Source organism: Nelumbo nucifera, chromosome 3 (assembly GCF_055504915.1).
Source record: "Nelumbo nucifera cultivar China Antique chromosome 3, China Antique-T2T, whole genome shotgun sequence".
Classification (NCBI taxonomy): domain Eukaryota; kingdom Viridiplantae; phylum Streptophyta; class Magnoliopsida; order Proteales; family Nelumbonaceae; genus Nelumbo; species Nelumbo nucifera.
The window spans coordinates 99,484,268-99,508,628 of NC_142651.1; the positions used below are offsets into that span (position 1 = coordinate 99,484,268).

At 37.1% G+C, this 24,361-nt stretch overlaps 1 protein-coding gene across 2 annotated transcripts in view; it reads left to right on the forward strand.

Annotated features, from left to right (window-relative positions):
- Positions 1–4,070: 4,070 nt before the first annotated feature.
- The window catches only part of LOC104588940 (uncharacterized), a 50,041-nt gene continuing 29,750 nt past the window's right edge, over positions 4,071–24,361 (forward strand). The window contains exons 1-4 of one of the 2 annotated variants that reach the window (XM_010247077.2): positions 4,071–4,170; positions 4,284–4,339; positions 14,747–14,856; positions 15,440–15,598. In XM_010247077.2, the coding sequence (XP_010245379.1) occupies positions 14,758–14,856; positions 15,440–15,598 (258 nt within the window). In that variant the 5' untranslated portion in view covers positions 4,071–4,170; positions 4,284–4,339; positions 14,747–14,757. The remainder of the gene's footprint in view (positions 4,171–4,283; positions 4,340–14,746; positions 14,857–15,439; positions 15,599–24,361) is intronic. The other variant, XM_088900526.1, reaches the window with a different exon arrangement.

A 24,361-nucleotide genomic window follows, 5' to 3' on the forward strand; every position in this document is an offset into this window, starting at 1 on the left:
GGTGGGGTCCAGCCCCTAGGAGGGACTAGAACTTGTGAGTTTCCCTCACCCCGATGGGGAGATATGCGAACACTTTGATGAGGCTGCTAGTGGTGCGGGTGCTGGTTCTGGATCTGATTCTAGTACTGACCTAGTTGCTGGTTCAACTACTACTGTAAGAAATAGTATTGTTGAAGCTGTTAGAATTGATGCATCTGAATTTGCATGGTTCTGACACTCTGAACTAGATCATCGAATTGGTGACGCCCGACCCCAAGAGGAATCACCGAGGGTTTCAAGAAAGTGGTGCTTACCTGGGGCAGTGGGACATTTATATGTTGAATCGTTTGCTGCATTAACACAATTGAGACCACTGAGGTGGTGAGGGGGATGGTGAACTGCCCAATAGTCACTAAAGCGCCTTGAGGGAGTGATTCTGGGTGGTCCTGCCCCCCAGTGACGCTCGTGTTGATGCCCTTGCTAGTGTTGCTTGAAGATGCCATTAAGAAAAAGTAAGGTGATGAATGAGGTGTAAGGTTGACCTTTTGATCGGTTTCCATAGACGACGCCAATTGATGGTGCGCGATCTGGAAGCTCCTGGCTGGAAGATTACTTGGACACTAGTCACGTAGTGAGTTGGACCAAGACACAAGACAAAGGATTAGAGAATTCGAGGTGGCTAACCTAGCGAGGTCGTTCCGATGCTTAAGTTAGTATCATACTCTAATTGCGAACTAAAATCTTGAATGCATGTAAGCTAGTGAGTAAGTAATCGCGCGTTCCTGAGTCTTGGGGGTTGATGCCTTTATATAGTTGGGCTGTCGTGGGTCTCGCGAAACGCTCCCGGAATCCATGGCCCGCGACATAGGGATCCATTCCGCTTTGGAAGGAGGGTAACGTATCAGTTAATAAGGCTTACCGTTTCCCTCCGATTCGGGCGGGGTGAGGATAAGGCCTACAGTTACGCGGTGTGATCCCGAGAAGTTCAGAGACAACTGGCAAGCTTCTAGGTTCGGTTATTTGGCACCTCGACATACGTGGGTACTGAGGTGCTCCGGCTCCGAAGTGACCAAGCATCCGAGGTCCCCCGATCTACTAACGTGGCACCACATGCTGATTTGTCGTCTGGCTGGTAGGCCGCATCCACGTGTCTTTTACTTATTAGGTCATGCCAAATCACCCCTCATCACTAAGTAATAAATAATTAATAAAATAAAAGTATTAATATTAATATTTAAAAATAAAATATTAATATAAAATATTCATTATAAATACTAAGATACGAATTATTAAGAACTAATAAAATAATAAAAAAATTACTAATAAAATATTAATAAAATTGTTAGTTGATTCTAATCCCAACTCCAAATGAACCAAACAACAACAATCAGAATCCAATAATTATGTATACATATATATTATGTATAACTATATGAAGTTTATAATTGATAAATTTAATATTTTTATATTTATATACATTTATTATACATATGTGCTTTGAAAATAAATGATTTTTTAAAACTTTTTTTTGTCATTTTAAACATAATAAAATTATTGCAAATTAAATGTGAAGGTGATCCAAAACCCAACATAATAATCAGAAGCGAATGTGGATCCAGATTTCATAATCGAATGCAAATACGGATATAGTTGGTTCTCATTTGAATCCAAACCATTTACAATCTCATTGTCTAAGTTATGTGGGGTTGATGTAGATCTATGCTAGACCTAACTCAAAAGAAAATAGTTGTTTGTACCCAAAAATTTGTTGGTTTAGCTAGATTTAGGCTAAGTTATAAATGATCATCCCTAAGTAGGAGCCTTAAGACATTTATAATTAGGTCATCATTAATTTTAATGTTTTAATTAAATATAGTTTTTATATGGGATGCAAGTGGTTTATTTTATTATTTTTAATATATTTATTATTTATTATTATTATTATATGAACTATTGACTTTTTATTAATTTCTTAATTTTTAATAGTTGATAGATAAAATTTGCTAAAATTCAATTTTATTTATTAGGTTTTGAATTATTGTTTTCTATCAATTTACCAATTAATAGTATTCGAATATGAATAGGAATGGCAATGTTCCCCATCCCATCGAATACTCAACTTCCCCAACTCGATGGATATTACGTTGGTAGGGATGGGGATTGATAATGATACCCAACTGAGAATGGGGATTGGGATTGATAATGGATTATTTTAGAAACAATCCATTGTTTAACAAATATTAAATAATTTAATAATCTACCAAAAATTAATAAACAATTCATTATTTAATAATTTTTGGTTATTAATAAATGTTCAAAATTTCAACATTTAGCATAATTTACACCAACCATTGTAATCTAATAAAATTTCATTAATTTTTTATAATAATAATTTATTGATAAATGACATTACTAATTAACATAATTTACTATATTCTATAAAATTAATAATTATGGTTAACAATTATCAAATAATTTAGGGAAACTCTTTAACTAATAATCCATAGTTATTTTTTAAATAAGTAATAAATTAATATATGAAAAATATTATCCAAAACTATTTAAAGAATAATAATAATCCATTATTATAATTATTAAATAATTTAGGAAAATTTATCTACTAGAAATTGTTTCGTAATTGTCTAAATAACAATATGTTATTATTATTTCAGTAAATAAATATTAAATAATTTGGAAATATTATTAAGTCTATCCACATCGATCTAGACAACTTGGTTAACTTCGATCATACCAGGTTATACATTAATTAACAACAAATGTTTTGCTTTTATTTAAAAATAAAATAATTACTATAGTTACATTTATTTTGATTAAATAGTAAATAATTTAGGCTTGAAAAGTAAATAATTTAGATTAATTTATTGTTATTGTAAATAATTAATTTACTATACAATACTACTAATCAATAGCAATTTCAATATTTTTTTTGAAAATTATCATAAAATATTATAATTCATGTGAGGATAGGGAAAATATTTTCTACATATTCTTATAATCATAAGATTCTATAATTTCATTTATAAAATACCCCCAATTTGTCATAATCCAATTCCTAAAATACCTTAAAATTCACATAATCTTATTTATAAAACTTCCATAAATTAGTTTTTTATAATTTCATGTATTTTTCTATAATTTCTGATTTTTTTGGCTGAAATATATTTGTGAATTTTATTTTTTGTACTTGTTTTCTGCAATGTTTTGCTATTTTAGTTGAAATACATATTTTTATTTATTTTTATCATTTTATGCATTTTTTATTTTTGGCTGAAAATATATTTGTGATTTTTGTGCAATTTTTAATGTTTTTTACAGTTTTTCTTTTATATTTATATTTAATTATTTTATTATTTCGCAAATGTTTTATATTAAGAGGGCGTTCTTTTTTCGGATTTTGAGAGGGGAAAGTTGGCCAATGGGATTTTGGTTATTCATTGACCAAGAATCTCGTGTTCTGTTTTTAGATTTATGTGGGGATTAGGAAAGTTTATTTTCGTGGGTGATAATTATCTTCTAGGTGGGTAAATAACTTTCCTACCTAGTGGGAAATTGTCAACACTTGAATAGACACAAATACCCCTTTTAATAATGAATTTTTATGGATAAAATGGTCATTGCTTTATATGAATGAGAAATAAACAAACATGGATAAATGCACTTAGGGTAATTGTTTACTAGGAAAAACTTACCTAGGAAAATGCATTTACCTGAATAAATAATTTATGAACAAGGCCTAAATGTACAAGGAAGTCAGACACATAATAGGCATTTTAGTCCTAAAAATATGTTTAATAAGGCTGAATCCTCATTCAGGGGTAGTTTGATTATAAAAATTATATTTACGCTGGACAACTTATGTCAATGATGTCAATGAATACTAACTGTTCTCTAAAGATTATGAGTTTTAGAAAATAAAATTTCATGGGGTTTTTGGACGTTTTGAAAAGTTACGGTGAGTTTTAAGAGAAATGAGTTTAAGACAATTTTACTTTTTGTTTTTTGTTTTTTAAGTGCAGGTAATTATTTCATTTTTTCTACCAAAACTATCCCCAACAAATGTTTATAATACCGTTAATGCCCTTCGAATCTAAAAGCCTAGGGTTTGGCCATCGACACAATCTCCTTCCATAGCTCTCTGTAACCTGGCTTCTTCTCCTGGCGAACACTGAGGTAAGATTTCATTAATGGCGGACTGTTCCCCGTTCATTCACTGATTCCTATCATTTTCCTTCATCTTCTCACTGCGATTTCTAATATTCTCCTTCATCCTCTTACTGAACCAGCGGCGGGAATCGAACCAGCGGCGGCGATCTATTACCAGCGGTGGAAATCGCAGCAGGTTGGTGTTTTAGATCAATCAGTATTTTCGTTTCTGGACTCCCAGATGTTTTGCTTGTGAATCAGAAAAAGTGACGAATAGCATGTTTTGACTCCCAGATTTTTGTTTTAGATCGATTGGTATTTTGTCGTGTGTTCACTGTTAATGTTCAGGATGATTTCTGTTCAGATTCATTGGGCATATGTGCCTTGTGCAGACATAACTATAATCAATGTTAAATGCAAAATCGTTGAGTGTGAGAATGTTGAGGTCCAAAACGAATAACTTAATTAATGGCTTAGTTGAAAGCAAAGTATTCATGACAATCTTACAAATAGATAAAATATCATGCAATACTACACTACTACAGTAGAAGTGTAGAACATATGAAGTTAAGCTAAAACATCAGTAAATCTCAAGGAAAATATTGTAGAGAAACCTAATTTTGGGTGAAAAACTCCAACATATTTAATTGTGAATAGGTTCAATGATTGACCAGTTTACAACAAAAAATCAATTTACAACTAAATCCATCCGTTTAAAATAACCAATTAAATTTTTAACAAAGCAACAATTAATGCATGGTTTCATTGGTTGATTGAGTGGAAGGAAGTGGCTATATAGGCGTGAGAAAGCTACTTTAATTTACAATTAATACTGTGTTTGGCAGGCTTTCAGAGAATTAGTTTTGGTGAATTTTATGATAACCATTTTTAGGTTTGGATTTATGAAAATTGTTGCAATTAATTCTTTTTTTTGAACTCGAAGCTCATTTTATAAGATCTGAATCTTTGAAGCTGCTAAGTTAATTTTGAAAAAAAGAAATATTTTTGGCTCAAAATTCATTCTTCAAATAACGAATTTTGGAGCAAAACTTCAACCAAATACAGGCTTATGTTGCTTGGGATTATTTCAACTACTACTATTTTTTTTTTTGTTTATGTGGATGACTGGTACAATAGAAAACGGCAACAACAATTTGGGATAGCCAGATAGGATCAAACTGAGAAGGATGGCTAGCTAGGGCCCCAGTGAGTTGGCTTGTTTGAATTGGGCTGAAACTTGTCAATCCAAATCAACTCACCAGTCACCCCCCTTCTATCCATCTTTTCCAAATCATGATGAATTCACTCTATTCTGGTAGGTTACTTGGGTTATTTGACCAATGCTCATGGTCATGGTATACATTTCTAGACCTGAATTTCTATGAAAAAGTACAAAGGAAGAAAGAACGAAATAAATCAAATTGGGGCTTGTAACATTGGCTGTTTGTTTCAAGAATCAGCACCTTTGGTCATCCACTACTAAGCAGCTCAAGTTGAGGGGGTACATTATGGACCCAGGTAGAGATGGCAATAGCCAAGACCACCATCAACCCATTGGAGCAGCTTTGGTATGTCTGTTAGTGATTAGATTATATTCAACCCAAGTGAAATGAATTCCCAATCGAAATCATAATAGACTAGATCTGCACCACTCTGCAAGTTCCCAATTACTTCCCATCTGCTAATGAATATATATTGTGGAATCAGATCTTAAATTTAATGAGATTGGGCAGATCCAAACTTTGACCAATTATAAGAATATCTAAGATTCTAAGTATGATGTAATGATGAAAACATGCAAACATTAAGAAAATACATACAGAAGCTTTGTTTTTTTTTGATAAATGATAGCATTTTATTAATAAAGAGGGATTACATCAATACTTAGAATACAAACTATCCCAATGGGGACGCGAGGTGTGACCCCATTCTACAATGACCCAAATTACAACTGAGCAAAGAACAGTTCAGACTTAAACACCCCCATCTTCGCAAAATGATCAGCCATTCCATTTGCAGACTGCCTTTCCCATTTCACAAGAACTGTCATGTCTCAAACTAGCCATTTGAACTTTTTAATAGATTCGTTGTACTTCCAACTCACTGTTTCTGGTTCCTTCAGCCACCCTATTATCAATTTAGAGTCACCTTCAATGAGCAGTCTTATCAAAATTTAGCTGTCTCGCAATCTTTACCCCTTGCAAGACTGCTTGGAACTCTGCAAAAACTAAGTCCCCTATTCCAACCGGGCCTGAGAATACAGCAACAATGAGTCCTTCATTATTCCTAAAGACCCATCCTACACCAGTTGGACCTGGGTCCCTAGGCTGCTGCCGTCAAAGTTCAACTTAATAAAGCCTTCATCGGGGGGTTCCCAGGCTACCACTGTCCTGTTCCTTGCTGTAGAACTTCTAGCTACAGCTCCCCAGTTTCTCCCCAGGTCATCAACAGAGAAATCTGAGAACAAGTTTGAGGCTTTAACCCAATGTATAGCTCTATTAAAAATACACTTCCAAACTGCCTCCATACTCCTTTCTCTGTCATTGAAGACTCTACCATTTCACTCCTCCCACACCGTCTATATCACAGCAGCCCTAAGGCATCTCCACATGACTTTACCTCTTTTTTTTGGCCAACTGAAGGTCGTGGAATCAAAGAGATTTCCAATCTGCAGAGGCACAATCCACCTATGACCAAAAAGATCAAAAACCTTTTCCCAGAGGCCTACAACAAAAGGACAAGAAATTAGGAGGTGGTAACGACTTTCACCACAAGCTTTGAAAAGGATACACCAGTTTGGAGAAAGGCACAAGGTAGGTCTTCTTTTTTGTAAGGTGTCTAATGTGTTTATTTTTCCAAGAAAAACCTCCCAACAGAAAGCCTCAACCTTGGGAGGAACAGGTTTGGACCAGAATTCTTTAAACGGACAAGAGGAGTGAATTGGGGCTGAACACAAGCAAGAGAAAAAAGAAGCACAGGAAAACAAACCCCTAGGGTGTGTAGAGTCCAAATACGGCCATCAGGTTTTGAAAGATCTAGAAAAGCATGATCAAGGACTTGCAAGAGCGAAGTTGCCTGTTCAAGCTCACTGTCTCTCAAGTTTCTTCTTAGTCCCAGGTCCCAGCTTACCCCAGACAACTGAGAATAGGACACAAAATGATGTACAAGTTCTTTTTTAAGCAATAAAAGGGAATAAAGAGAAGATAGAGGTCTTTAAGTGTTGAGTCACCAATCCAGAGATCCTCCAAAATTAAACCTTTTCTCCAGAGCAAACATTATACCTGATAAGGCTAAGGAACTGAGGGAGCACTCCGCAAATGGATTTCCATGAAGAAGCCAAAAGTAGCCCTCGAAGAAACCCCAACATCCCAACCATTGCCTGCACCACCGTGAATATTGCCTATCACTTCTTGCCACAACTGTCCCCTCTTCAACGGCCATCTCCATAACTACTTACCTAGCATAGAAGTATTTTTCTTATCTAGATTTCCTAACCCTAGACCTCCCTGTTCTTTACTATGACACACTACCTCCCACCTGACCAAGTGATCCTTCCTACCTTCCCCAGGCTCCCAAAGGAAATCCCTCATCAGCTTTTCTAATTTTTGCACTTCCCTTCTAGGCATCCTAAAAATTGATAAGTAGTAGATTGGAAAATTCGCTAGAGTGGACTTTATCAAAGTAATTCTGCGTTCTGCCTCCCAATGAAATATAATTTCTCTTCCAAGCTGCTAGTCTCTTGGTACACCTCTCCACAACTAGGTTCCAAAACCTAGATTCTCTTGGATTATCCCCTAAAGGCAAGCCAAGATACTTCAAAGGCTAGCTTTCAATAGCATAACCTAGGGACTGCTACTGCAATCACTTCTTCCTGCTTCAAATTTACCCCTACCACACAACTCTTCTCAAAATTGATCTTTAGCTTGGAGATATGTTCAAACAACTTAATCACCTCCTTCAAGTGCCTTGCTTTTCTAGGATCTCCACCCTCACAGAAAATGATTGTATCATCCGCAAATTGTAAGTGAGTCACTACCGTATCACTCCTACCCACTCTCTAACCTCTAAAAACACTCAACTTGTCAGCCCTTTGGAGAATTTTTCTAACGACATCCGTTATGAGGGTAAAAAGAAAAGGGGAAAGGGGGTCCCTTTGTAGGTGGAAAAAACTCCCTTACCACACCATTCACTAGCACCGAATAATGACAAGTTTCATGCACCCTACAATCTTACTGCACTATCTTTCCCCATAACCATAACACTTCAAGACTTCCAAAGGAATACCTAGTCCACCATATCATAAGCCTTCTCTAGATCTAACGTACACACAAAGCCTCCTTTCCCCCTTCTCTTAAAATCCTCCACACCATTCATTTGCTATCAGTATTTGGTTTGTAATTTGTCACCCATGAATGAAAGTTCCTTGAGATTGAGAGATCATATTTGGGAGGGCCACTTTTAATCTCAGTGAGAGGACTTTAGCCAAGATTTTATACATACTAGTCACCAAGCTTATGGGTTAGAAGTCTTTCGGCCTTAGGGCATCTGCCTTCTTGGGTATCAAAGCCAGAAAAGTCGAATTAATTCCAGGGCTAATAAAATGTTCCTCTGCAAACTCCTCAAACACTGCCAACAAATCATATTTGATACCTCCCAACAATCCTGATAAAAAGCCATTGTGAACTTGTCCGACCCTGGTGCTTTTGATCTATCCATCAAGAAAATGGCCCTCCTAATTTCTTCCAGTTCAAAGTCTCTTTCCAATTGATTTGCCATTCTTGGATCCAACCTAGGCCAATCCAACCCTTCCACCATGACTCCTCCCTCACCCACCTTTTTATAGACTTCCTTAAAGTGATCAACAAAACATGTTGCAATTTTCTCTTGGTCCCTTGAAATTTCACTATTCACTTCCAATTTATTTATACAATTTTTCCTTCTCCTACTATTAGCTATTGCATGAAAGAATTTTGTATTACCATCCCCCTCCTTGATCCACTTATGTCTCGACTTTTGCTTCCAACAAATCTCTTCTCTTAGCAAAATCTCCTCTAGCTCCTTTCTTGATGTCCATCTTACTCTTCTATCCTCATTTGTCATGAACCCCTGACTTTCCTTCATGTCCAACTGTTGTATTTTAGTAGTCACTCATCTTTTTTTCCTCAGTTCTTCCAAAATGTTCTCTATTCCATTCCTTTAATTTGCCTTTTATATGTTGTATTTTCTTATGAAACCTCACTCCCTTCCACTCAACATCCCTCACCTCCTCACCTCCTCATTCCACCATTCTTCCACTCTATTAAGAAAATCCGGGTGGGCGAGCCACATATTTTCAAACCTAAAGGGAGTGGGACCATTCAAAAACTCCTCCCAACCCATTTTAATTGGGCAATGATCTGAGGTAACTCTAGGCATGTCCCTAGCCATCAAACTTCCCCAATGGTATTCCCACGTAGAATTGAAAACAAACCTATCCAATTTTGAACAAATAGGGGAAGCTTGTAAATTGGACCAAGTGAAGATGGTCTGTTGGAAAGGAATCTCTTTTAACTCACAAGCCTTGATAAACTCATTAAACCTCCTCATACTTGTGAACACCACTTGATTGGGATTGTTTGTCTCACTTGTGAATCTTATCACATTAAAATCCCCTCCTAGACACCAAGGTCCGTCCCACAATTCTTTAATATCATAAAGCTCCTCCCAGAAATGACTTCTTTCTCTATACCTATTAGGCTTGTAGACGTTTGAAAGCACCCAAGTAAAGTCATCCCCCAAGTTCTTAAATTTAATAGATATTGAGTACTGGTCAACCAATTCCTCTAGTGGATTTAGAATCTCATTCCTCCACATTGTTATTAATCCCCCTGAGGCTCCCCATGATGGCATTGCCACCCAACGGAATCATATTTAGTGAAATGGTAATCACTCAATAGAAATGTCATATTTAGTGAAATGGTAATCACTCAACAGAAATGTCATATTTAGTGAAATGGTAATCACTCAACAGAAATGGTAATCACAATTACAAGTTAGTCAAATATTAATTAATAACATTGAGTCTGAATTATGCTAAAATTAACAAGGCATTTGATACTAACTTGTAATTGTGAAATTAGAAATTAGGTGTAAGCTTAGTAGTGATAGAAATGGAATGGAATGTGTGTTATGATAGAAATGGAATGATTGAGACAGGGAGCTGGGTGTAGTTGTTAATTGGACTAGGAGGTCAGCAAATGCTTTAGCTGACTTACTAGCAAAGCAAGGGGTGAATAGAGAGTCTTTGTTTTGGGCTGTACTGTAACTTGGTTTTTGTTCAGGGGTCGCCTTTTCCTTCTGTAAGTGACAGTTTGTAATTCTGTTTTTCTAATTAATGAAAGTTACCGTTTCCTATAAAAAAGCTATTGCTTATGTACAACACGTGCATCTAATCCTTTGGAAATGATGAATACACAGCATCATGCTAGTTGTTATAACACTAGTAGAAATTTAAATCATTAAATCCACCAAAATAGACAACCAAACATAGATCAATAGCTCCACTTTTCCAATCTAGATAAGCTTTGTGAACCTCTTGCCATTAAAGATCCAAAGTTCTTTTCCTTTCAGAGGCTTCAAAACATATTGAAGGGTTCCAGGTTCTTGCAGCCCTTTGGCTATATTGTTTTTAAGTTTCTTACTTTCAGTGATTTTTTACCAATAACAAAATATTTCTATGAATGAGAAGTAAAGACTACCAAGGTAATGAAGTAAGGAAAGCAAAAGAAAAGGGCGAAAAATACAGGCAGAGAAACCCAAAAGGAGCAGGCATACCAAACGATACTTTTTAGTAATGGACTATCTGGAACAAACACCACATAAAAAGGCAAAAACTACCGCTTCAATCAACCTTCATCAGGATATAATATTAATTGATGAAATTAGAGAGGGACTAAATGGAATTAGAGAGGGACTAAATGGAACATTGAGCTTATGGACAAATGCCTTAGAAACAATAGGTTTTAAATAAGTAGGACTAAAACAGAATATATGCAATGCAAATATTTTGTTACTCTAGTTCAATAATTCATAACAAGGGAAATCAGAGCACGCTTAACCTTGGAGGTGGTGTGAGAGACATGGATGGCAAACTGTTAGCCTTGTTTTCTAGCCCAGTAGGGATTGGGGACTCTCTCAAGGCAGAATTGGTTGCTGCCTTACAAGGAGCACAAATTGCTAATGAACTGAACACAACCAATTTGGTGATTGAAGGGGACTCAAAATTGGTGGTGGGTTGGTTAAATGATTCAGATTCTGTAATATGGTGTTACAAGGATGAGATAAAAAAGTTTTTATGGATCACCAAGGATATGAATTTGAGGATAGAATGGGTGAGGAGATCGGCTAATGGTTTGCTGATTCTCTAGCCAAACAAGGGGTTGATAGACAATCTTTGTTTTGGGCTCACCTGTAATATTCTTGTAATATTTTATATTCTGTTTTTGTTTATAGAGAGGTAGCATCTTGTGCCTTTCTAAGGGATGCTTGTAATGCTTATACCTTCAGAATTAATAAAATCTATTCTCATTTATAAAAAAAAAGGATCTAATCAATAATTTGTTTTCTTGGTATAAATGCTCCTTGGTTTGGGGAATCGGGGATGGTAGCACCTTTTTGATTCTCTCTGGTAAAACCTTTGAGATTACCTTATACATACTACCAATTAGGCTTATGGGCCTAAAATCCTTTGGCTGACTTGCATTTGCCATTTTAGGAATCAAAGCTATAAATGTAGCATTGGTTCCTAAATTGATCTTACCTCTCTCAAAGAACTCAGCGAAAACCTCCAATAAGTCACCACCTATAATGTCCCAACAGCCTTGGTAGAAGGCCATTGTGAAACCATTTGTGCTTGGGGCATTAGATCTTTCCATTGAGAAAACAACATTTTTTCTTGGATCTCAAAATTCTTTCCTAGTGCAGCCATTAGATCTCTGTTACCCGGTTGCCCATCAAAGTTAGGAAGTTCTCTCTCTTTTTGGGCCGTCATAAATGGATTTGAAGTGTTCCACAAAGGCTCTTGCTATTTCCTTCTCTCTTGTAATCACTTCTCCATTGTCCATTCCAATCCAGTCTTTCCATAGTATATTCTTTTTCTTCTTCCATTAGCCAGGGTATGAAAATATTTTGTACTCCCATCTCCCTCCTTCATCCATTTATATATAGCTTTTTGTCTCCAACTTACCTCCTTTTTCCTAATGATTTCCTCCAATTCCTATTTCAACTTTTAACGATCTTCCCTCTCTTGTACTGTCAACCTTCTCTCTGCCTCACAGCTCACCTACATCAATTTCTCGAGTCCTGTTGGCAATCCTATCATTTCTTTCTTCCACTCTTCCAAATTCCTCATTCTAGGCTTTGTTTTAGCTTTCAGAGCCTGTAGTCTTTTTATAAAGCATATATCCTTTCCACCTGAAGTCCATTTGGTCTTCTTCCCACCACAGTTGTACCTTTTTTATAAATCAGGATGAAGCAACCACTTGTTCCCAAACCGGAAAGGACAATGTCCCCCTCCTAAGTTTTCTTGGGATAACCTAACTGGACAATGATTGATTTGAGGTAGGTCTAGGGAGAGCCCTTACTACCAATCCTCTCCAAGTAGATCCCCAATCTGAAGAGAATAATAATCTATCTAGCTTACAGCACAAGGGTTCTTCTTGGAAATTGGACCACGCGTAGTTTGCCTACAATATGGGTAGCTCTCTCAACTCAAAAGAGTCCACAAAAAGGTTGAAATTTCTCATGCTAGAGGTAATCCTATGGTTTGGAATGGTGGTTTCATTTAGATACTAATGACATTAAAATCACCCCCAAGCACCACAGGCCATCCCAAAGGCCCCTGATGGCTGCTAACTCCTCCCGAAACTCACCCCTTTCCTTATACGAATTAGGTCCATAAACATTGGTTAAGGCCCATTCAAATCCATCCACTTTCCTTCTTAACTTAATTGTAACTGTAAAGTTTCCAATCAGTTCTTTAGTACACTCCAGCTCCTCATTCTTCCAAATTGTAATGATGCCTCCTGATGCTCTCCAAGATTGTGCAAATGCCCAACTTAATCCTCTAGTTGACCATATATTCCTTGTCCATTTTCTATCCACATTTTGCAATTTTGATTCTTGGATTAACACAATGGTTGGCTTTTCTTTCCTAAGGACTTCCCTAATTACACTCCTTTTTCTTGAGCTCCCTAGACCCCTTACATTCCAGTTGAGTATCTTCATGGAACAATAGAACTGGTAAAAACCCAAAGATTCACCTTATTTTAACCCAACTTTCTTTCCTTCCTCCCTATACTTCCTCTTTCATAATCTACTTCACATCTTAATCTCTCCACTTTGCTCAGTTTCTTTTTTCTTCTTCTAGATGCCTCTCCCTCCACCTTGTTTGGAGTTTTTGTCTGAGCTACTTCTTGTTCTTTTTTTTTTAAATTCTTTTTTCTAGTTTTTCTTTTTGCCTTTTTTAGCTCCAGCATCACTTTTACTAATCTCCTTTCCCTTTTCCAAATTAGTTCCTTCTTTCGATCCTATCCTGGAATGTAATTCCACCTCTACCAACTGCTCAAAAAGAATCACTATTATCTCCCATATTCTCTCCCCTTCCTCCCTAGAAGTCTCTACATCCTCAAGATCCCCTCAAGAACCCCTACATAAGCAATAGCTTTCATAGTTTATAATATTTGTATAAGGGGATCAGCCCCCCAAAATAGTAATAGAAATAAATTATTTATTTTTGATCACTAACAGAAAGATTTCATTAGTTTGAATAATGCATGATTGCAATCCAGGCAATTATTAATTGTATTGAACAATTGATTGCTCTAGAAATTAAAAAAGAAGAGAAATAAATAAGTATCACTACCTCTTTTATCTATCATTTTTCATGACGTTTTTTGTGTAAGTTTCTTAATTGTTGATTTTTCTCTTCCCACTTTGGTTTGGAGCACCATCCAGCATGTTATAGCAACTGACTTTAGTGTTAGGCTTGACTTTATAGTTTTGAGGTTTTCAGATAATACTGTAAAATGTTATAGAAAGTGATTTATCTCTCTCTTCTTGTTTATGTAGTTACTTCCTTTCATTTATTATATTATTTTGCTGTTATCTATTTTTGCATTTATTTCTTCTGTCAATTATGCACAATGGTATAGGAAATGATTTATGCCCCTTTTAATTTTTTCGCACCTACTTTAATTTTAAGTTTTTAGCTATGTCTGTGTGTTATTCTTTTAGAAATGGCTCCAAAAAACCCTCATAGTAGGGCTTATTTTTCTCTTCATATGCAACTTATCTGTTAAATGAACCACATTACCCAATCAAACCCTATAGAAGATGGATAGGTCTACCATAAAAAAAATCTTCATTTTACCATGTTTCTGGGCCAAGGGTTACCCATTCTGTTTATCGGATGGTTCAATAATTTACCAGATAAACCTGCACAGTGTGATTTCTGTTGTTTGGCAAATATAGAACCACAAAGCTCTTAGTCCATTCCTGTTTCAAGAGTTTAACCAAACTTGATGAGCAGCTATGATATTTATAGTTGGTATCTTATTCATTCCAGGGATTTTTGCGATGCACCGTGTGGGCAGTGCTGGGAACACATCCAATTCAACTCGTCCTCGCAAGGAGAAGAGGTTAACATATGTGATCAGTGATGCTGATGACACTAAGGTGTAGTCAAATTTTCTATTTGCTAATTGCTGTTATATCTCGGATCTCTTTTTGGAGCCTTGGAAGTTGTAGAGAGTTCCTTCACTGTTTTTTTTGGTGGTCAAGAAAGGAGGATGTTTTTTGAAATTTGTCTACCTTTATGCATTAAGGATCATTACTGAGTGTTGGCCCCCATTATCTGCAATCATGGGAGTGGTGGACTGGATATGGACATAAACTAGGGAATTTTCTACACAAAATGGTTACTGTCAGATTTGAACTCATTCTCATGCATATCTGCCTGAGACTTTACCTTGCACCAATCAATGGCCCCTATCTACCATAATAAGTATATACTTGATCGTTCTCTGTTATTCAGTTGGACATGATTCTTCTATCATTTTCTCTATGACCATATGGTGTTAATTGCCCTCTGTTGGGAAGAAGTTTTTCTTACTTCCGCACATAATGAATTTCTTCCCCAGACTTAAAAATAGAGACAGCATGCTATTGCAATTATGTTTCTATGGTATACTCTGTAGTAGACATAAGCATGTTTTCTTGCTAAATGTGTTACCGTTCTTTGGAATGTGTCTATTTGCAGCACTGTGCAGGCATAAATTGCTTGGCTATATTGAAGTCATCAGTACCTGATGGCTGTGACTATCTATATACTGGAAGCCGAGATGGGACTTTGAAGAGGTGGGCACTGGCTGAAGATGCTGCAACCTGCTCTGCCACATTTGAGTCTCATGTTGATTGGGTACTTCTCTTTCCCAGCCTTCATTTTCTCCATTGTTCTGTACATATTCTCCTGAAATATTGCAAGCTTCCATCCTGCCTGGATGGCTATTTTGAAATTTAAAGATTCAATTATTTTAGAATTTGTTTGAAGAGCTTTCTTTTTCTTTAATTTGAATATGAAATGGATCTTAAATATTAAAAAAAGGGAAATGGATCTTTTATTTTGGAGTCGGAGGCTTTCAGCCAGGGACTCCAGTGGATCTTCTCTACTTGGTCAAAGTTCAGAGGCAGTAAAAAGGCCAGATTGATATTTAGTTGCATCCCATTGGTAGTATGTTGGGGGTCTTTGGAAGGAGAGGAACGAAAGACTGTTTGAGGACAAGGTTTGCAACATAGAGAGAGTGGTGGCATATTGCACAATTCTGTTTCTGGATGTATCTATGAGCAGTGTTTTAAAAAGCGTGGGAGGCATACGCCTGGAGGAGGCGCCCCCAAAATGCCTTGAGGCATATTCCAGAAATGTTGATGCCTCTGAGGCGCAAGTCACATATGCCTTGTGTTTATAGTATTTTATTATAAAAATTATAATAAACAAGTTTGATGGGTTTTTCTCCTTTGTATCACGTTAATATGTAACGGAAAACATGATGAAACAGTTGACACTTTTATTTATAACTAGTAAATGTCGACGTGCGTTGCACATGGTAATTTCAAATACTACTACTGATAATAATAATAATTTTAATGATTCATAAAAAAATAATAATAATTTTAATGTTTTTGTCAAAATCTATTACCTATGTAACAAATACAAGTAATTGAAGCATGGTGTAATAATGGATTTGTTGCTTTTAATCTAATGACCAATCTTTATATCTTTCTTTTTGTAGTTCATGTAACTGTTTGTAACTTGCAACTAAACCAAACAATTCAATTGATAACCCATTTCACAGGCAAATTTATAAGTGTATTTTAACCTAGACCATTGATTTGGTCAATAACCAGATGACCTTATTGGTTGAACTACTAATCTATTTGGTCAGGTCAATGAGGCATGAACAAGATATTAATTTTCTTGTTCCTTTTTTTGTATTTTAGCCATTTCCGTCATTAATAACAACAATTTTACTTTCCATGCATATTTTTGTTAAATATGATGAATATTTGTTAAAGAAAAGAGGGAAGATTATGTGGAAAACTACAAAGGCAGCTATTTGTTGCGTAATATGAGAAGAAAGGAATAACAAAATATTTTTGGATAAGAGTAGAACAAGGAAGGAGGTAATCGACACAATTAAAGTTAAAGTAGCTCATTGGATAAGATCCTTACATATCTTTCAAGAGTTCTCAGTCACAGACATTATAAGATCTTGGACAGAAGTAGCGCAATGCCACAATCTTCAAGAGTAAAAGAGAGAGTAATGATGGAATGGAAACCTCCAAATGGTAACAGGATTAAACTGAATTTTGATGGAAGCTCCTTTGGAAATCCAGGAATTCAGGTATTGGGGGAGTAATCAGAAATTCTGTAAGGAGAATAGTAGCATTGTTCTCTGGACCTATCGGCATGGGCAACTCTCTAAAAGCTGAGTTAATGGCATTGTTACAAGGATTGAAGATAGCTAAGTAACTAGGAATGAGGCATGTTGAGGTTGAAGGGGACTCCAAGGTGATCTCTTGGGCTAAAAACAATAGAACTACTCCGTGGACTTTCAAACAAGTGATAAGGGAAGTGGAAAAGATCGCAAGGGAGGTAGAGGCTGAATTTAAATGGGTTAGAAGGAGTGCAAATGGGCTAGCTGATTATCTTGCTAAACAGGGGGCTTTGAGGCACCAACTGTTTTGGGCTGCAATGTAAAGAGGGACGGAAAGGGGCTTTGAGGCACCAACTGTTTTGGGTTGCAATGTAAAGAGGGACAGAAATATGTAATAGTGTGGGAGCTCTAACCCCATACACAAAGTTGTAACACTTTTTAACTCTAATTTCAAATAAAATTCTTCTTTGCTGATAAAAAAATGTTAAAGGCATGCTTAAATTTTCTATAAGTTTTATTACAACATTTTCTATATTTTTTATTTTTATTATTTAATTTATAATATCACAATAAGTTGACTTGCTAAATTAGGAGGCAAATGTGGTTCTAGTTGATTTTTAAAACATTAGTTTTTTATCAATATTTTGGCATCTTCATTCCCTCTATTATTTTTATCAATGTTTTTTCCTTGCATTTCTATTATTTTGTCAGATTGGGATTTGTTAAAATGATTGAATTAGTGACCTTTCTACATCTAGTTTATTTATTTATTTATTTTTGGACCTTTATGTTAAGTTTCAAGTTTTTGATGCAAAAATTTCATATTTGCACAATTTCTACTCAAAACCATTTCAAACACAATTGTTAATGCTAAACACATCCAATATGTCTTTCCTTCACACAGTTTTATAGTTTATAATTTCCTTTCAAAATTTTAGAAGTAAAAATCATAAACTATCAAAAGGAAGAAGGGAAATTCAAGTGTGGACTTAAATGTATGGTGGGACTCTCTCATAGGTTAGAATCTACTTTCATCCCAAGAAGGATGTTAGTGGGTTGGGTGGTGAACCTGCATAGACCCAAGCGGCCAAGACTACATTTGTAAAGTTAAGCACATCTCAACATTGGAACAATTAGTTAAAAAGCTGCCGGTTCATAAAAGAAAATAAGCAATGAATTGGGTCATTGTAATGTATCCTATATAAAAAGAAAATTGATCATGTGAACCATTAACTAAATATGCTACAAAGCTACAAGTATGTCATTTCCCAATTAATTTGGCACGACTGTTTTTATCTTTTTGGCCCTTTGGGGAGGTGGAAGACCAATCAAACCATAATTAAAATGTTATCATTAGACATTATGGACATTGATCAATACTTTAGCACTACCCATTTAATAAAAAAATTATTAGTTCAACACAAGAGCCAATTGAGAACACATGGGCCTGATGATAATTCAAGAGAATAATACATGAAATAAAAATATGCAACGACCAAACACAAAAGAGGAGTGAACAATTAAATATACTTTGGGAATGATTACCATTAAATACGTGTTGCGCAATTATTCATGGGAGATTTCTTGTGGGAGTCGGGAGAAGAGAAGAGGGATCATAGAGTTAGCTGGGAAATAGTGTGCAGGAGTAAGTCGTGTGGTGGTTTGGGGCTTGGGAGTATTAGGAGAAGGAATATGACTCTGCTGGGGAAGTGGTTGTGGAGGTTTCCTTTGGAGAAGGAGAAGCTATGGGCTAGAATAGTGGCAAGTATTCATGGGCTGGAGCACAACGGATGGGACGCTGGAATCAGAGCTAGGATCACAAGCAATTCTCCTTGGAAAGCCATTCATGATCTGCTACCTTTTTTCATTCCTAATATCAGGTATGACTTGAATTTCGGTAATTCCATAAAATTTTGGGAACAACCTGGGTGGGGAGCGCCCCTCTAAAGGATCAGTTTCCGTCTTTGTACGCTCTTTCTGATTTGAAAAATGAGCCAATCTCGTCTTTCACCACCCCGTCCTTTTCCACTTCTGGGATTGGGTGGAACTTGGGTCTAAGAAGGGATTTGAGGGATTCAGACTTTGACTGTATTTCGAGCCTTCTTGCAATTCTTGATAACGTTGTCTTAGACCCCACTAGGGCGGATTCTAGAATTTGGACACCTAACCCCAATGGCATTTTCTCTTGTGCTTCTTTCTTCAAAGTCTTAAGTCAGTCCACCAGTCCTACCCTGTCCCCTTTTCCTGTTGGTGAGGTTTGGTGCAGAGCTATACCTCCTAGGGTTGGTAGTTTTTGTTGGGAAGCCTATCTGGAAAGAATCAACACTGGTGATCTACTCCAAAAGAAGAGACCCAATACTTGCTTGTCACCTCAGTGGTGTGTTCTGTGCCAAGCAGACGGGGAGACCGGTTTTCACCTAATGGCGTCGTGCCACTTCGCGAGGTCGTTGTGGGTTTGGGCTTTCTCCTTGTTTGGATGCAGCTGGAATCCCCCATCAGACATGCAAGGTCTTTTTGCCCCCTCCTTCAGGTGGCGGTTAAAAAGGGGAAGGACAATGTGGAGAGGACTAAGGGCTGCAGTATGTTGGACATTGTGGGAAGAAAGGAACTCCAGGATATTCTCAGAAACTCAGAGAGGGACAGCAGATTTGAGGACTATCATACAGTTTAGGGCGGTACAATGGCTGAAATCTCTGGAAATATTCACAGATTACACTGTGGATGACATGTTGAGGAAGTGGGGTGAAATTGCAAGTTGCACGCAGACCAAGTCAGTAATGAGTGTGGCTTGGACCCCCCCACCTAGTGGATTCTTGAAATTAAACTTTGATGGATGCAGTAGGGGAAACCCGGGACAATCAGGGATCGGGGGTGTTTTTAGAGATGAAAATGGGGTCATCTCTGCTTTGTTCTCAGGCCCAATTAGAGTGGGTGACTCCCTTAGAGCTAAGATATGTGCAGTTATGGAAGGAGCCCGGAAAGCTAAGGAATTGAACATCAAGAAACTTATAATTGAAGGGGATTCAGAGGTGGTGATAGGGTGGCTGACCAAAGAACAAAATGATCTTTGGAAGTATAACAATGAGAAGAGGAAATTCAAATGACTGGTGCGGGAGATAGAAGTTAAGACATGTTGGATTAAGAGATCAGCTAATTCCCTAGCTGACGGTTTAGCAAAACAAGGGGCAGAAAGGGATTCCTTGTTTTGGGCTAAGTTGTAATGTTAGTGTCCTTGTATCTTTGTATTTTCTTCTTTCTTTTCTTGAAGTTCTTTGTGACTCTTGGAAGATAAGTGTGTTTGTCTTCCACTTGTAAATTTTCTACTGATGAATTAATGAAAGTGTTATTGATCAAAAAAAAAAAAAACGTGTTGTGCAATTACAGTCATTAATTTCAGTCTTTAAAATAGGTTTTAACAGTTGTGGAATACCTGTTTTATCCTTATTTAGACCATAGAAAATGTCAAATAAGTGGATATTTTTTGTCCAACCAAAATTCAGATATTCTATGAGAACATTCGTACATTTTATAGTAGTATAGATATTCAATATGAAAAATCGGCCTAAAATTTGGGTCAGAACCCACTTGCTTCACTTGCTTGTCTCCGCTTTGACAAGACCCCCCTTTCAGCTAGTGTTATGTATCTTCATTCTTCTTAATATAGTACATCTTTCATTAAAAAAAGATGAGATCCTCCTTCTTTTTCCTCCTCATCCCCCTCCTCTTAAGGAGGGTTATGCCTCCTTGTGTTCGGGAGGCTTATGCCTCTTACATTCCGAACTATGCCTCATGCCTTCGGGTAGTGGAATGCCTTGTGTCATGACTCTTAAGTTTTTTTTTAATGAAGTTCCTTTTCTTTTACTATAAAAAAGGGATTGCTTACCACAATTCCATCATCCATGTAAGAGTAAGATAAGGGATTGCTTATCTTATTGTCAAAATTGGAAAATGTCTTTTTTGACTCTAACTCTCCAAATGGAAGAATTTGGTTCCCCTTGCTTGATGGCCTTTTCTCTTGTGCTTCCTTTTTTAACCTTCTTGTCATGTCAAACCCTTGGGAGAAAATTTTCGAGTAAAAGAAACATGGTACATACCTATCCCTCATGAATTACAAGCTTTGTGTTGGGAAGTGCTTCTTGGGAGGATCAACACCTATGACTTGCTACAGAAAAGAAGGCCAAATAAGTGCCTCTCTCTTCATGTGTGCATCCTTTGCAAAGAGAGTGGTGAGACCCTTCCTCATCTACTTTTAGCCTTTCCCTTTGTTCTTGTGTTTGCAAAGTATCTTCCGAACCCGTTTATTCCCTTGTCTTTAAACTGGGACTTTGGTTTTCGTAGGGGATTAAGGGATGGTGAGTTGACTTGTGTCATTGAGCTGCTTCATTTACTTGAGTCAGTTTGTTTGGACCCCACAACTTCTGATCAAAGAGTTTTGGACTCCTCTTCCAAAACGTACCTTTACTTGTGCTTCTTTTATAAAATCCCTTAGTTCCAACCCTAGTCCTTGGGTGTTCCTTGTTAAAGAAGTTTGGGTGAGACCTATTCCTCCAAAAATTGCTGTGTTTTGCTAGGAAGTTTACTATGGGAAAATTAATGCTTTGGAAAACTTGTAGAAAAAGAGACCTCTTCTTTGTCTTTCCCCGAACTGGTGTTCCTTGTGTAAGGTCTAGAATGAGGACTGTTTCCATTTGCTGATTTCTTGTTCCTTTGCTACAGCCTTATGGAGTTGGAGCCTTAGTTTATTTTGAGGTTGGTGGTCTCCGCCATTTGATGTGAGTTTGTTATTTAACTCATCTACTGTTGTGTGGCACACAAGAAGAGGTAAGTTCATGTGGAAATGTATTAGGGCAGCTACCTTATAGACTCTCCGGGAGGAAAGGAATGCAAGAGTCTTCTTAGAGAAGGAAAGTGTCAACACTCTTGGCCAAATAGAGAAAAGAACAAGAATAATCTTAGAGGTGTCAAGAATGAATGATCCCCACCTCAAAGAGTCTCTTATATATTAAAAGATATGTACAATTACAAGAATGCCCATACAGGGCTGAAAGAGAAAAGAAGAATAAGATGTAAAAGTAATATACAACAGGGACTATACTAATAAGGTACATCAAGTTATAGAGTCTCCACACTCCCCCTCAAATTGATGCCTTGACATAAGCATCGGTTTTGTCTATAAGAAAGAGATGTCAAACTCTAGTCATAGCTTTGGTGAAGATATCAGCAATCTGCATATCCAAGGCTACATGAGGAAGCGATATAGACCCAATAGTGAAGAGATCTCGGATAAAGTGGCAATTCACCTCGATGTGTTTGGTCATCTCATGGAAGACAGGGTTAGATGCAATCTTGATAGCACTCGTGTTGTCTGCATAGAGAGGAATAGGAGTAGGAACCTGAATGCCAAGATCCATAAAGAGAGATTGTAACCAAACAATCTCACTGCAAACCGAAGACATGGCCCTATACTCTGCTTCAGTGGAAGACTTGGAGACTGTTTGTTGTTTCTTACACTTCCAAGAGATGAGTGAATCACCCATAAAAACACACCACCTAGAAGTGGACCTACGAGTGTTTGGACAACCAACCCAATCCGCATCAGCATATGCTCTCAACTAAATAGGAGAGGAGGAGAAGAACAGTCCCTGGGAAGTTGTGCTTCTAACATATCGAATGATGCGATGAACAACAGTCATATGTGGCTGATGAGGAGCAGAAACAAATTGACTAACAACCTGGACAACATGAAAAATATCATGTCAAGTCATAGTGAGATAAATGAAGGACCCCACAAGCTGGCGATATAAGGCATCATCAGGAAGTAATGGACCTTCAGATTTAGATAGCTTAAGATTTAGCTCCATAGGTGTATCAACATGCTTTTCATCATTAAGACCAGCAAGTTTAACAAAGTCAGAGGCGTACTTCTGCTGACAAACAAAATACCCTCGATCACTGCGATGTACTTCCAGTCCCAGGAAATATGTGAGAGGGCCCAAGTCCTTCATGTGAAAGGAATTATGAAGTAATAGTTTCAATTCATGAATGCCTTCAGCATCATTCCCAACCAACAAAATGTCATCAACATATAGTAGTAGAATGGTAATACCCTGAGGTCGTCGCTTAACAAATAAAGAGTGATCAGAAGAATTCTGGTTATATCCAACAACAACTACAACATCGTGAAAGCATTCAAACCATGCTCGGGGAGCTTGTTTTAGACCATATAGAGATGTTTTGAGGTGACATACTAAAGAAGGATTGCTATAGTATCCAGGAGGAGGCTTCATGTAGACCGTCTACTTCAATTGACCATGAAGAAAGGCATTTTTCACATCAAGTTGGCATATGGTCCAAGACTGAGCAGTAGACACTGCTAAAAGAACACGAACTGTGGTGATCTTCGCAACAGGAGCAAAGGTTTCTTCATAGTCAATACCATACTCCTGGCTATATCCTTGGGCAACTAAACGTGCCTTGTATCGATCAAGAGATCCATCAGACTTTAGTTTAATGTTGTAAACCCAACAACTCCCAACAATGGATGCATCTGGAGGAGCAGGCACAAGATCCCAAGTGTCATTCTCATATAAAGCATGAAGATCTATGCATCCATGGCTTCCTTCCAATGAGGGCTACTATTAGCTTTCTGGTAGGAGCGAGGAACATCTGTGGAGGATAGGACAACAGACAAAGAGCTATGGTTTGAAGGAAAACCATAGCGGTTAGGAGGTCTGGATATACGAGTAGAATGGCGAAGAGGAACATAAGTATGAACAGTGCCTGAAGTGGAGGTATCACTTATAGGAGCAGTGGTAGGATGATGATCTGAACCAGGAGGAAGGAGAGTCGCAGGCGCAAGGGCGGGGGCACATAACCGTTTGCAAGATAAGACGAGAAAGTCCTTAGCAAAAGGAGGTGGAGCATCCTGTGAATCAAAGTTTGGCAAAATAGAAACAAACGATGCAAACAGTCTAGCAATTCCAACAAAAAATGAAATGTGCTCAAGAAAAACAACATTACGTGATATACGAGTGCAACGAATAGAGGGATCATAACAAAGAAATCCTTTGTGGTCAGGACTATAACCCACAAAGGCACACATGATAGATTGTGCAGACAATTTAGAACGTTCCCGAGAGGGAAGATGAACAAAGCACACACATCCAAAGACATGAAGCATAGATAAATAAGGAGAACGACCAAATAACTTCTGAAAGGGAGACATATTACCAAGAACTGAGGAAGAA